The sequence below is a fragment of the Talaromyces proteolyticus genome (genome assembly GCF_021365285.1).
Source record: "Talaromyces proteolyticus strain PMI_201 chromosome Unknown BGW36scaffold_11, whole genome shotgun sequence".
Taxonomy (NCBI): domain Eukaryota; kingdom Fungi; phylum Ascomycota; class Eurotiomycetes; order Eurotiales; family Trichocomaceae; genus Talaromyces; species Talaromyces proteolyticus.
The window spans coordinates 998,500-1,010,286 of record NW_025764287.1 but is presented as its reverse complement, the minus strand read 5'-3'; the positions used below and the strand labels follow the sequence as shown (position 1 = coordinate 1,010,286).

The 11,787-nt window shown below is 47.6% G+C and overlaps 3 protein-coding genes across 3 annotated transcripts; all 3 read left to right on the top strand.

Annotated features, from left to right (window-relative positions):
- BGW36DRAFT_42631 (uncharacterized protein) lies at window positions 1-680 on the top strand. Its single transcript, XM_046220248.1, has 2 exons — window positions 1-512; window positions 568-680. Exon 1 carries the CDS (start codon window positions 73-75, stop codon window positions 418-420), a length of 348 nt encoding a protein of 115 aa, XP_046068146.1. The 5' UTR covers window positions 1-72; the 3' UTR covers window positions 421-512; window positions 568-680.
- A 2,551-nt stretch (window positions 681-3,231) lies between these two features.
- On the top strand, window positions 3,232-5,033 carry BGW36DRAFT_304154 (WD40-repeat-containing domain protein; the record flags this gene model as incomplete). Its single annotated transcript, XM_046211939.1, has 6 exons — window positions 3,232-3,275; window positions 3,427-3,467; window positions 3,527-3,624; window positions 3,696-4,341; window positions 4,396-4,955; window positions 5,010-5,033. 6 exons carry the CDS (start codon window positions 3,232-3,234, stop codon window positions 5,031-5,033), a joined length of 1,413 nt encoding a protein of 470 aa, XP_046068145.1.
- Window positions 5,034-6,104: 1,071 nt separating this feature from the next.
- Window positions 6,105-11,401, top strand: BGW36DRAFT_303180 (putative transcription factor; the record flags this gene model as incomplete). The annotated part of the gene is made up of 8 exons (XM_046211851.1): window positions 6,105-6,136; window positions 6,232-6,296; window positions 6,371-7,029; window positions 7,154-7,254; window positions 7,309-7,996; window positions 8,054-8,542; window positions 8,598-10,676; window positions 10,727-11,401. The coding sequence occupies 8 exons, from the start codon at window positions 6,105-6,107 to the stop codon at window positions 11,399-11,401; spliced, it is 4,788 nt and encodes a 1,595-aa protein (XP_046068144.1).
- Between the last annotated feature and the right edge of the window lie 386 nt (window positions 11,402-11,787).

Sequence of the window (11,787 nt, the reverse complement as noted above, 5' to 3'; positions counted from 1 at the left end):
GTAGACTCTGGATTCTATTGTTTAAACGCCGACCTAGCACACTGAAAAGTTACGCTCCCTGCTAACAGTCAAATGACCTCTACCGCAATATACGCGCAAAAACAGTCGGGAGAATTGGGCTCCCTTTTTCTGATCTGGTGCACAAACTACCAGACCTTAGTTGATCTATATCGTATTGGTGTGCCGCAACTATTTAAGTTCCAAATTGCAGTACAATTTCCTCCCGAGCAGAGCTCATTCGCTTCTCACTATCAAAAAACATGTGCACAGCATGCATTCCAGGTTGCAAGTACAATTGCTGAGGCGATGATCCATGGCACGAACATTCTCGCTGATACATGCATGGAAACGATTGCATACGATAGTTTGCGGGCTATCCTATATTATACCACCCAACTTATTGACACACAATCTACCTAGGGTCGGGAGGAAGCTGATAGCATCATCCCACTTTTGCAAACGAATATCAAGGCACTTGGACATATGACACGATTGTTTTGTCAAAAAAATTGGTATTCCTGATATTTAAGCAGTGGTTTTTGTACAGATGGCTGATATGTCTGGCAGAATAAATCGACTATGTCTATGGTTAGGCCGGCAGGATTCGATATTCAAGTCACCAGGATTCGTTCACGGACAGGAAGCATACAGGGTGAATTGATATTGAAGTGTCAGTCAAGCATCGGTCGATCTATATCTTGATTTCATATGTATTCCACCAAGTTCCTTTAACAGACTACACATAGGGCCCGGTCCAATGCAACGAAGGCCGAAATATGTCCTTAGTCCACTGGCCATTTACCGCATGGCTCGACAATGTATACAAGAGCGACACTTTCCAGAAGCTGCGGAATCCTCTCCGTCTATAGTATAGATGAAATACTATGTTTGAATCAGGACAACGATCAAACCAGCATGGCTTGACAAACGAAGAGGACGCACCAAGAAACCGTCCTGTTTCCGAACCAGTCACGCAGCCTTGTGATGTAGCAGTCTCTAACCCCACCCCAGCAGCTATTGGTCCAGAAATTTATCCTCAAGGAATAACGCAATTCAGTATCTCTGGAGCACTAGCCATGTCGTGGCAACCCACAAACACCTTCCTGGAAGGAGTTGACCGGGGAAATAGTCTGCCCCCTTTGGCGAGTGCAGACATATATTGGTTTCCAGACCAGCAACCCACTAAAAGCATATAAGAGAAATGAAGAAACCCTGTCCAACAAAAAATTCCCTCAATGTCATCCATGACGATGTATTTCTCACTGCGAGCGATTGATACGGTTCATCTGTCGATCCAAATCGGCTATCACCGAGCCGAGCTGACCAATGAGAACCAGCACCGCTCTTCAACCCATAGCCTCGCGATAGCCCTCGATACACTCGTCGACGATGATAATCCGACCTGAAGGTAGAGGAAAGAAAGAATTAGACTCGGTCGCTTTGAATCTAGAACTTCCATGGCTACACTAAACCAGGTCCGGAAACCTGGCGTATGTTTGCGGCCGGTGCCTCAGGTATCCCCGCTGTGATCACGCGATTGGATGAGCCCGCTCAGTCATGTTTTATTGTCGGATGCAGGTCTATAGTTTCTTATGTTCTATATCGAGAGATCTAAACATCGTTAGGTGGTATATTGGTCTATTTGGTTACATGAGGGCTAATCCATGTCCCCGTTGGCGTTCAGCGTATTCGTAGCGGATCTTGTAAAATATATAGCCAAATATCAATTAATAATTTGATATATGTAGCTGTTGACATTTCTAGAGATTACATGTATTGTTATTATTTTTTGTTTACTATGCACTGGAGTAAAGAACATTGAAATTGACATCTGGATGTTGATCATAACCTGGTATTACTTCTTCTGAAATGGCTTGAATTGGGATTTTTTTACTTTCAATATCGTTAGATATCAAGGTAGAGCGTAGCTTCATTTGTCACTGCTGATCACAGATAAGTTGACACCTCGAGGACTATGGCCCATGGTGTGCTGACTTATATAATGCATTATTCTTGCACGTGTGCTCTTATTGGAATGTCTCTTCTAGAGACGAATGTGATGGATGAAGAAATCACGAGACAGCCTTCTCGTTTCAGGCCGTGGACCGCGAGGTTTCCGGTATTCTGGACTGCATATATTGAGTCTGTCTTGGTAGGTGGACACTTATCCAGTAATAGAATTCCTGTAGGATGCTACATGCAACTAATTTTCGAGAAGATTTCGTTCATGTCTAAGTAGACTTTAGGCCAGAGCGCTTGGCGAGCTTATATATCGTCATCAGCCATGTGAAATCATTCAACCGCGACGAGGAAATAGTGATCTGTCCCGAAGGAATAGTCCTCGATGAGCAATAATAACCCAAAGACAAACTGCGAGTCCACAGAAGACGAATCGATTAATACTCGGCCGTCAAGAACAATATTAATGCGCTGGCGTGTGCATCGCCAGCTGTGGTGTGGGTACAGCAAAGGCAAAAGCAGGGCTCGGGCCAAGCCTTAAAACGGCCAGCCTCAGACTACTCTACTCTGCTACCCGCTGTTGCTTCGATCCTCTCCCCACGACCATCGCTGCACCACCGACCTGTAGCTCTCTGCCCTCTCCTTCCTGCATCAACAATACCCCCCCTACTCGTCGGCTCGCCCTTATCCCTTTCCTCGCCTCTCTTCTCATCCGACGGGCTTTCTGCGTTGTGGAAGGGCTGCAGCTCAACTCCCCTCACACCAACCTCTTCTTCCCCGCCTGTTCTCGTGTCGCAGCACTCTTCACTCGATCGAACAAAACGCCCGCAGCGAATCATTCGTGCATTACCCATTCAATTCCCATTGCTTATTAGGTCAGTCACCAGATATTTCTTTTCTCTTTTGCCTTTTCTGCGTGTTTGCTGCTGTCATCCGTGGGTCTGTGTTCCGCCCCTCTCCCTCACGGCAGAATCGCTATCTTTTCATCCCCGTGTTGAGAACTAGTTGCTGATACATGTATTTTAGGTATTGTCAAGACTTTCCAATCTAATATTTCTATCCAATATCGATCTTGTTCATTAAGATCGGCGTTCATCGTTGCACTGCACTACCCTCGCCGAAAACAACACCCCGGTCAAGACTAGAATCGCATCCCCATTTGCTGACCGACATCGGAGATAAACAGATACCGCGTCAATCTGCTTTCGAATTATTACTTGTTGATTTTCTTGACGATTGCTTGCTGGCCGGATAAATATTGCGCCTTGAAAGATGGTAGACGGAGATCCAGGGTCGCCCACCTGGAAGTTCACACAGTAAGTCAGACCTGGTGGATAAGAATAAAGGGTACCCGGATATTGGGAGAACCCAGACTACGATATTTTCTAGTTTTCTCTCAGCAGTGGCTGTACCAGAGCTGTGGAACAATTCCTTGATAAAGGCGGTGAAGCTAACGTAAGCGAATAGATGCTTTGGGGATAAAGGCGATGTAGAGGATATCACAGAAGGTAAGCTACTGTTCCTTCAGAAAAGTGGCGTGAGACTAACGCATGGATTTTCATCGCAGCGGATATTATCTCAACAGTTGAATTCGACCACACTGGAAACTATCTGGCCACAGGAGATAAGGGTGGCCGGGTAGTACTGTTTGAGAGGAATGAGACGGTATTTTAACACCTTTGAATCGCATTAAACACATATAACCATGTTGCTTACTATACTGTCCTGTCACTTAGAAAAAAACGTGCGAGTACAAGTTTCACACTGAATTCCAATCACACGAGCCAGAGTTCGACTATCTCAAGTCCCTCGAAATCGAAGAAAAGATTAACAAGATCAAATGGTGTAGACGCCAGAACGCGTCGCACTTTTTATTGTCGACTAATGATAAGACCATAAAGTTGTGGAAGGTGTTTGACAAGTCCCTGAAAGTCGTTGCTGAAAACAACCTGTCTCATGATCTCACACCAGCAGGTGTGTTGGGCGGAGGAGCAGCTCGTCCTCCGCATGTCTCATTCAAAGATTCATCCGCGTTGAAACTGCCACGCATGACTCACCATGATACCGTTGTCGCTGCCGTGCCTCGACGAACATATGCGAACGCCCACGCTTATCATATCAACAGTATCTCGGTGAACAGTGATGGAGAGACTTTCATAAGCAGTGACGACTTGCGAATCAATCTATGGAATCTCAACATACAGGATCAGAGCTTCAATATTGTGGATATCAAACCTGCAAATATGGAAGAGTTAACCGAGGTCATCACCGCTTCCGAATTTCACCCTCAAAGCTGTAACTGGTTCATGTACGCTAGCTCAAAAGGCACGATCAAGCTGGCTGATATGCGACAACGTGCACTTTGTGACCAACATTCAAAATGTGAGTTTCTAGCATTTTAACCCTATGAACTTTGTTAATGAAATGCCTTTGTAGTGTTCGAGCAGGAAGAAGACGCCTCTTCACGATCCTTCTTTTCCGAAATCATCTCCTCCATCTCCGACGTACGATTTTCCCATGACGGCCGCTACATCCTTTCTCGTGATTACCTAACGGTTAAAATCTGGGATGTGAACATGGAACGCCAACCCGTCAAGACTATTCCGATCCATGAACATCTTAGACCTCGACTGTGCGATACCTACGAAAACGATAGTATTTTCGATAAATTTGAGGTTGTGTTCTCCGGCGATGCAGAGAACGTCATGACGGGCAGCTACAATAACAACTTCATGATATACCCGACAGATGCGAATAAGGAGACAGAAGTAGTCTTACAAGCGGACAAGTCGGCTTTTAAGGCTAAGAAAGTCGGCGTGCCTACTCCTATCAATAAAAACGGAAAGAAGAACGGCTCTAGGGCCAACAGTCCTGCTGGTGCTGGGTCACGCATGAGGAAAGAGACAGACGCAGATCAGATTGATTTCAATAAGAAGATTCTACACATGAGCTGGCACCCTTTCGAAGACAGCATTGCCATTGCCGCCACTAACAATGTAAGTTTTAGATTACTTCCTGATTACTTTGCTGCATTGCTTACCCATTACCAGCTCTTTGTCTTCTCAGCATTGTAAAGAAAACATACACAAACGAAGTTATTCAGATGGTGAATTGGTTATAATGGGCGAGGGCTATTATTGAGCTGTTACTACAGCTTATTTTCCACGGACACGGCAGTAAATTGAGAGTCGAGGCGATTTACAGCCATTAGTTTCGTATTCAAATCGGTCGTAGAAGTATCCATGTGAATGCTAGATGAGGCTTGGTATCTTATGTTGGTGGTTTTCTCGTGTTTTGTATTCCTTGTGCACGCTCAGCAGCCAGGCACTGATCGTGGCATAAACTTGATGAGCATTCCAAAGCTCGCTAATGGACCGAGAAGCAATGTTTTATCATGGCATCGCTGCCGTTAACTTCAATACGCGATTAAGCTATAGTTCTTTATCCCAATCGCAGAGGCAATTCCTATCTTATACGTGGTTTCCTTACCTGACCTAATCCATGCGACTAAAACAAGCCGTATCGAAGACGTCATCCTCTGCAAGCTTGATGCACTAGTCCCAGTGTAGCCGCGACACCAGAAAGCGACGCTCTGGCCAATCACAGGCCTAACAAAGCTCTTCCGGGACAACGATCCTCCGGCGACCGAGATAGCCGCCAAGTCTTACTCAAAGTGGAACCGCTAGATACTGCCTCGCTCTACCGCTCTCCGGAGTCGCGCAAGCCTGGTCGCAGCAGATTCCCTGAAGCACCATCACCTGTGTCGTCGCAACTTGCTTCGTGAGTCACTTGTGGTATCTCTTTATTCTTCACAGCTGCTTCTGACAGCGATTGTCAGTCAGACCCAGATATCGCTATTCTGCAACATTTTCAACTTGTGGACTATCTTTTTCAGCACAGCGAAGCCGCGATGTTTGTGGCAGAACTCTTCTGATCACGTCTGGGTCTTGTCTTTTTGAGATCATAAAATCGCAAGCACAAGCAACAGAATCGGGACTCGGCTTGAGCCGTCGATTCCAGCGAGCTCACCAAAGCTTTTACTTCGGCCTTCTACTGCACTCGATTTGATTTTTCATGTTAGCATGAACCCCTCTGGGAACGACAGTTGGCACTCCTCAGCTGGAGGTCCACCATCACATCCCAGCATGGAACAGTCTCGTCCATTGGGGTCTTATGGGTATGTGATAATCTTTCTGCTTTTACTTCTACCACATGACGCTTGATCAAATTTCTTGGACATGCAGACTGACCCTTTCCTCACTATCGTCGCAGACAAAATCCTCCTCCGCAAGGCCCCTCCTCACAACCAGCCGGACCGGTGCTTCCACCCCCAGCGGGTAAGTTATAACATCAAATTGACAAATAAGCGCACTTTAGGATGGCAGGTTATTGACAGCTCGGATCTCACTAGGCCCGTTTCATTCCGTAACCCAGTCCTCAGGCCACTCTCTCCCAGGCCTGGCAGACTTGGCGCAGGGCCCTGGTGCACCACACCAACCACCTCCCTTTGGACAACACCCACAGCCTTCCCATGGCGGAACGCATTCACTGCCAGGTATCGGGCAGGCGATGCAGCACCCCTCTCCCCAATTGAATCGCGACCGGGAGCGCGACTCCAGGGAGCGAGAGATGTTGGAGAGACAACGGCACGAGGATATGGTACAGAGAGAGCGAGAGCAGCGTGAACGCGAGAGAGAACATCTTGAGCGTCAACAGCGCGAACAGCAGCAGCACCCTGTTCAGAGTCATACTGGCTCGATCCCTATCCACCAGCCTGTCGCGTCAAAAGTGCCCAACTCCATTCATGGGCCAAATGGTTTGCTCTCAAACATCGGCGGAGGTGCTCCGTCAAACCCTTCGCAGAGCTCAGTCCAATCGAATACTGTCAGTAGCTTATTTGGAACCCAGATGCCGCCTCACCAAGATGGCGCCCCTCGACCGTACATGCCGCATACACAACCGCCACCTTCGCAGCCGATGATGGGTTATAATGGATCTACTGCTCCGGCGGCCGCCCAAATACCGGGGAATGTTGCGGCTATGGCACAAGGCCAACAGCCTATTCTGAATGTGAGTGTTCCTTGCGGCGAACAAAGCCTAGAAAAGCAAAAGGCTTTCTGGTGAAGTGATATGTGCAATGATATTTGTTTGAAGCAAATATGAAAGAACAAAACTAATGTTTGTCAAATCTAAGGACGCGCTCAGTTACCTTGATCAGGTCAAGGTGCGGTTTGTTGATCAACCGGATGTCTACAATCGCTTTTTAGACATTATGAAGGACTTCAAAAGCCAAGCGTATGACACCCGGATTTTTTACAGGTAGTGTTTCAGGAGTCTGACAAGTTGTAGGATTGACACACCTGGCGTTATCCAGCGAGTTTCGAACCTTTTCACCGGACACCCCGCTCTAATTCAAGGGTTCAACACATTCTTGCCCCCTGGTTATCGCATCGAGTGCGGAACAGACGACAATCCCAATGCCATTCGCGTGACCACACCATCTGGTACTAACACTTTATCGATGGCTACTCGCCCCCCTCGCTCATCTCTCGACTCCACTGACGATATGGGAGCGTCGGGAGGACTTGTACCGCCATCGCGGCCAGATTACTATGACCAACCACGGAACAGCTGGCAGCAACCACAACATCAGACGCAACCCGGGATTGCAGGATCGTACTCACCAAATAATCGTCCTTTGGGAGGTCTTTACGGACAGCAGGGAAGTCAAAACCAGACTCAAGATCACCATTACGAGTATCAGAGCCAGCAAGAACAGCAGGCTGCCTTGAATGCTGTCGCTCTCCATCAACAAGATCAAAGAGGAGTCTCAACGCTTCAGAGTGCTGCTGCTGCAACGTCTGGTGCAGGCAGACCCTCTCTGTTACAGGTGTCCCCCGGGACAGCATCTAGTAATGGACCTATGAGCAATTTGGTTGGTGTTGGTGCCGGTGTTCTGCAAGGACCTCAAGGAGATCTCAATAAGCGGGGACCCGTTGAGTTTAACCATGCAATCAGCTATGTGAACAAAATAAAGGTGAGAGCTATCTTTTGGGTATGTTGATGATATACTAATGATTGTTCTTGCTTCTAGAATCGTTTCGCAGGTGCCCCAGAAATTTATAAACAATTTCTGGAGATATTGCAGACGTATCAACGTGAATCGAAACCTATTCAAGATGTTTACGCTCAAGTGACTCAACTGTTCCATTCTGCACCAGATCTGTTAGAAGACTTTAAACAATTTCTTCCCGATTCTGCGGCGCAGGCCAAACAGCAAGCTCAAGCTGCTCGACAAGCTCTTGATGACCCTGCGCCCACTAGCAGTATGCGTGGAGAAATGCCATATCCACCTTCTGTCGCCGTGGCTCAATCTCAGACACCTGGACGGGATGTCAAAATGCCCCCTCTGGGACAATTCAACGTTAAAGATTCAAGTAAAGATGGCAAAAAACGCCGAGGTGGACCGGGCATTGGCAGCAGCCTTGGTGCCCCAGCTCCTGGGCCATCTCTTGACGCCTCGAGAATGGGTGATGCACAGTCCACCCGTGCTGGCAGCGTCCAGGCCAGTGGGATAAATAAAGTGAGTCTTTTTGGATGATTTTCATCTTCCATGCTAATTGCCTTGAAATTATTAGAGAGCCAAAGTTCATCATACTAAACCAATGCAGGCAGATGGACCGATGGTTTCCCCAACGCTGGTGCCCGCACTTCCTGAACCCATACCGCCAGTTCACTCGATTGCGCCGAACAATGATGAGTTCGCCTTCTTTGACCGGGTTAAGAAGTTCATCGGCAACAAACAGACCTTTTTGGAGTTTTTGAAACTGTGTAATCTGTATTCGACCGATCTGATCGACCGTCACATACTGGTTAAGAGAGCTGCCGGGTTTATTGGATCTAACCCAGAGCTGATGTCCTGGTTTAAACGCTTCATGCACATTGAAGATCCAGAAGACCGAATTATTGATTTGAAACCCAAACAGGAGCCTGGGTCAGTCAACCTTGCTCACTGTCGCTCGCTTGGGCCTAGCTACCGTCTTCTGCCGAAAAGAGAGCGGCAGAAGCCATGCAGTGGCCGAGATGAGCTTTGTCGCAGTGTACTGAACGATGAATGGGCATCACATCCTACGTGGGAGTCCGAAGATTCTGGTTTCGTCGCGCACCGAAAGAACCAATACGAAGATGCCCTTCATCGTATTGAAGAAGACCGCCATGATTATGATCACCACATTGAGGCGTGTGTTCGTACAATCCAACTCATCGAGCCTATCGTACAGCAATTCTTGGTTATGTCAGAGGCAGAACGGGCTGCGTTCGTATTACCGCCTGGTTTAGGGGGACAGAGCGAGTCTATCTACAAGCGGGTAATTAAGAAAGTTTATGATCGTCAACGTGGAGAACTCATCATTCAGCAAATGTTTGAACGGCCTTGCCACGTCCTTCCTGTTCTCTTGTATCGCCTTAAACAGAAATGCGAGGAGTGGAAAGCTAGCCAGCGCGAGTGGGACAAAGTATGGCGTGAACAGATGCAGCGATGCTTCTGGCGTAGCCTCGACCACCAGGCAATTACGAACAAGGGGGTGGACAAGAAACTATTCTCGTCAAAGAACATCCAAAACGAGATCCAAGCCAAATACGAAGAGGGACGTAACGTGCGCAAGAGTGGCTTTCACATCCCTAGCCATCAATTCGAATTCGAATTTTCCGATCCTGCTGTCATTATTGATGCGGCTCAGCTTTTGCTCACTTATATTGACCGCAATTCTGGAAACTATGGCCAGGAACCTCAGCGGGTGATTGCTTTCATCAAAGACTTCATCCCTATTTTCTTCGGGATGGATCGTGATACATTCCATATATACATGAACGAGTTGTCTAATGGAACGTCACCTGAGGAGACGGATGAAGATGCTATGGCGGTCGACGAGTCCTCGAACCGCAGCCGTCGTGGTGCCACCGCTAAAAGGCTGGATCTTCTCCGCGACGTTCTTGAACGTCGCGGCGAAAAGGGAACCATCAGCACTGGCCCTAGTCGTGATGCGACTCCCGATGCGGTGCTTGTCCCGTCGACTCCAATTCCAGATCCGACGGAACCTTTTGATGTCGCCGAGTTGAAATGGATGGAGCACCCTGGCCAAGGTAATTTTAACCTTCATCGTGAATATACACTCAACCAGGCATACGACAAGAAGGTGCATCACCTGTACAGCAATTTGAATGTCTACTGCTTTTTCCGTACTTTTGAGCTTTTGTACAGCCGCCTATTGAAGGTTAAACTGCATGAAAAGGAAGCACACGAGGATGTTCGTCGCCAGCTTCTACCAAAGGCTGCCCGGGAATTAGGACTCCTGGACAAGCTGCCTAATGATTTCCTCTTCGACACCAGTCCTACTGCCAATTTTTACCAGCAAATTGTTCGTATGTGTGATGAAGTCATCAAGGGTGATCTAGAGCCTACGCACTTGGAAGAGACACTACGTCGGTATTATCTGAAGAGTGGATACCAACTGTATAACCTGGACAAGATCTTTGCTGGCATCGCCCGCTTCGCTAGCAATATCTTCATGGGAGATCAAAGGGACCGCAGCGACAACATTGTCAATCTCTTCTTCAAAGAACGGGACAAGGATGAGACGACCCACTACCAGGAGATGCAGTATCGCAAGCAAGTTGAACGCCTGGTTAAGGAAGGTGAAATCTACCGTATAACTTACGTAAGTTCAGTACTCCCCCCTGTTTATGATGATGCTTATCAATATTCTAGGATCCGGCCACCCAAAAGACATATATACAAATGATGACCGCCGAAGAGAGCACATTTGAAGCCGAGGAACTTAGCCCGGAGGCTCGCTGGTCTTACTATGTTTCTGCATACACCATGCGTGATCCCACAGAGGGCATTCCGTTCTCGCAAATGCGCATGCCTTTCCTCAAGCGCAACCTGCCCACGAATCTAGAACAAGACGAGGAATACAAACGCTATTACCGCCGCCTGGTCCACCAGGATGGATTAGTTATTCGTATCTGCGCGAACAGCTACCATATTCTCTACGAACCGGGCAGCTACGACTGGTGGTGGCGTCCTACTGCGTCCAACCAAGAGGAAGTTGACGAAAATGCCAAGGAATTTTCTACCATCAAAGACCGCCGTCAAGACCGGTTCCGCGAGAAGTTTATCAACAATCCAAGCTGGGCGCAGGGCTTGAGTAAGGACGAAGTGGACGCATCCAACAAAAAGTTCCGTTCGTGGGTCAACGGCACCAGTGAAGCCGATGAAGCGGAACAGGCTGCTGCTGAGAAGGCTGCCGGTGCTGAAGCTGCTCCTGCTGTTGAACTCCCTACCGGTGACAAGGTACAAGAGAAAGAGCCCGAGGAGAAGGTAAAAGAAGATGCGGATATGGCGGATGCCGAGCCATTAACCAGCAAGGCGGAGGAATAACAATTCTTTCTTTCTGCCTTGCGCAATCATTAATTTCTTCTTCTCGTTATATGGCGGCATTATTCTTGGCGTTCTGGTGTCAATTCAGTCTCCCATGCTGCAGCATCATGGGCTTGCTGTATGCCTGGTCTGGCGTTTATACATAAGACACCCGGAACACCACATACATATGGGCTTCTGGCGGCACAAAGGGTTAACAGGTAGGTAACACTGGGGTTGACGGGAAAATGAAGATTAGTAAGCCGTGACATGTAATTCTAGATTTTTGTAGTAAGCTACTGTTGAATGAACTCTACTATTCATTGTCTTTCAATTTCTATTAGTTAGCATAGACCTACATCCATACCAATGCTTTGCAGGCGTCTAGCTCAAGATTACTCATTGAA

Excerpts from the sequence above, each read along its gene's own strand:
- BGW36DRAFT_42631 (XM_046220248.1), top strand. The coding sequence starts at position 73 with ATGACCTCTACCGCAATATACGCGCAAAAACAGTCGGGAGAATTGGGC.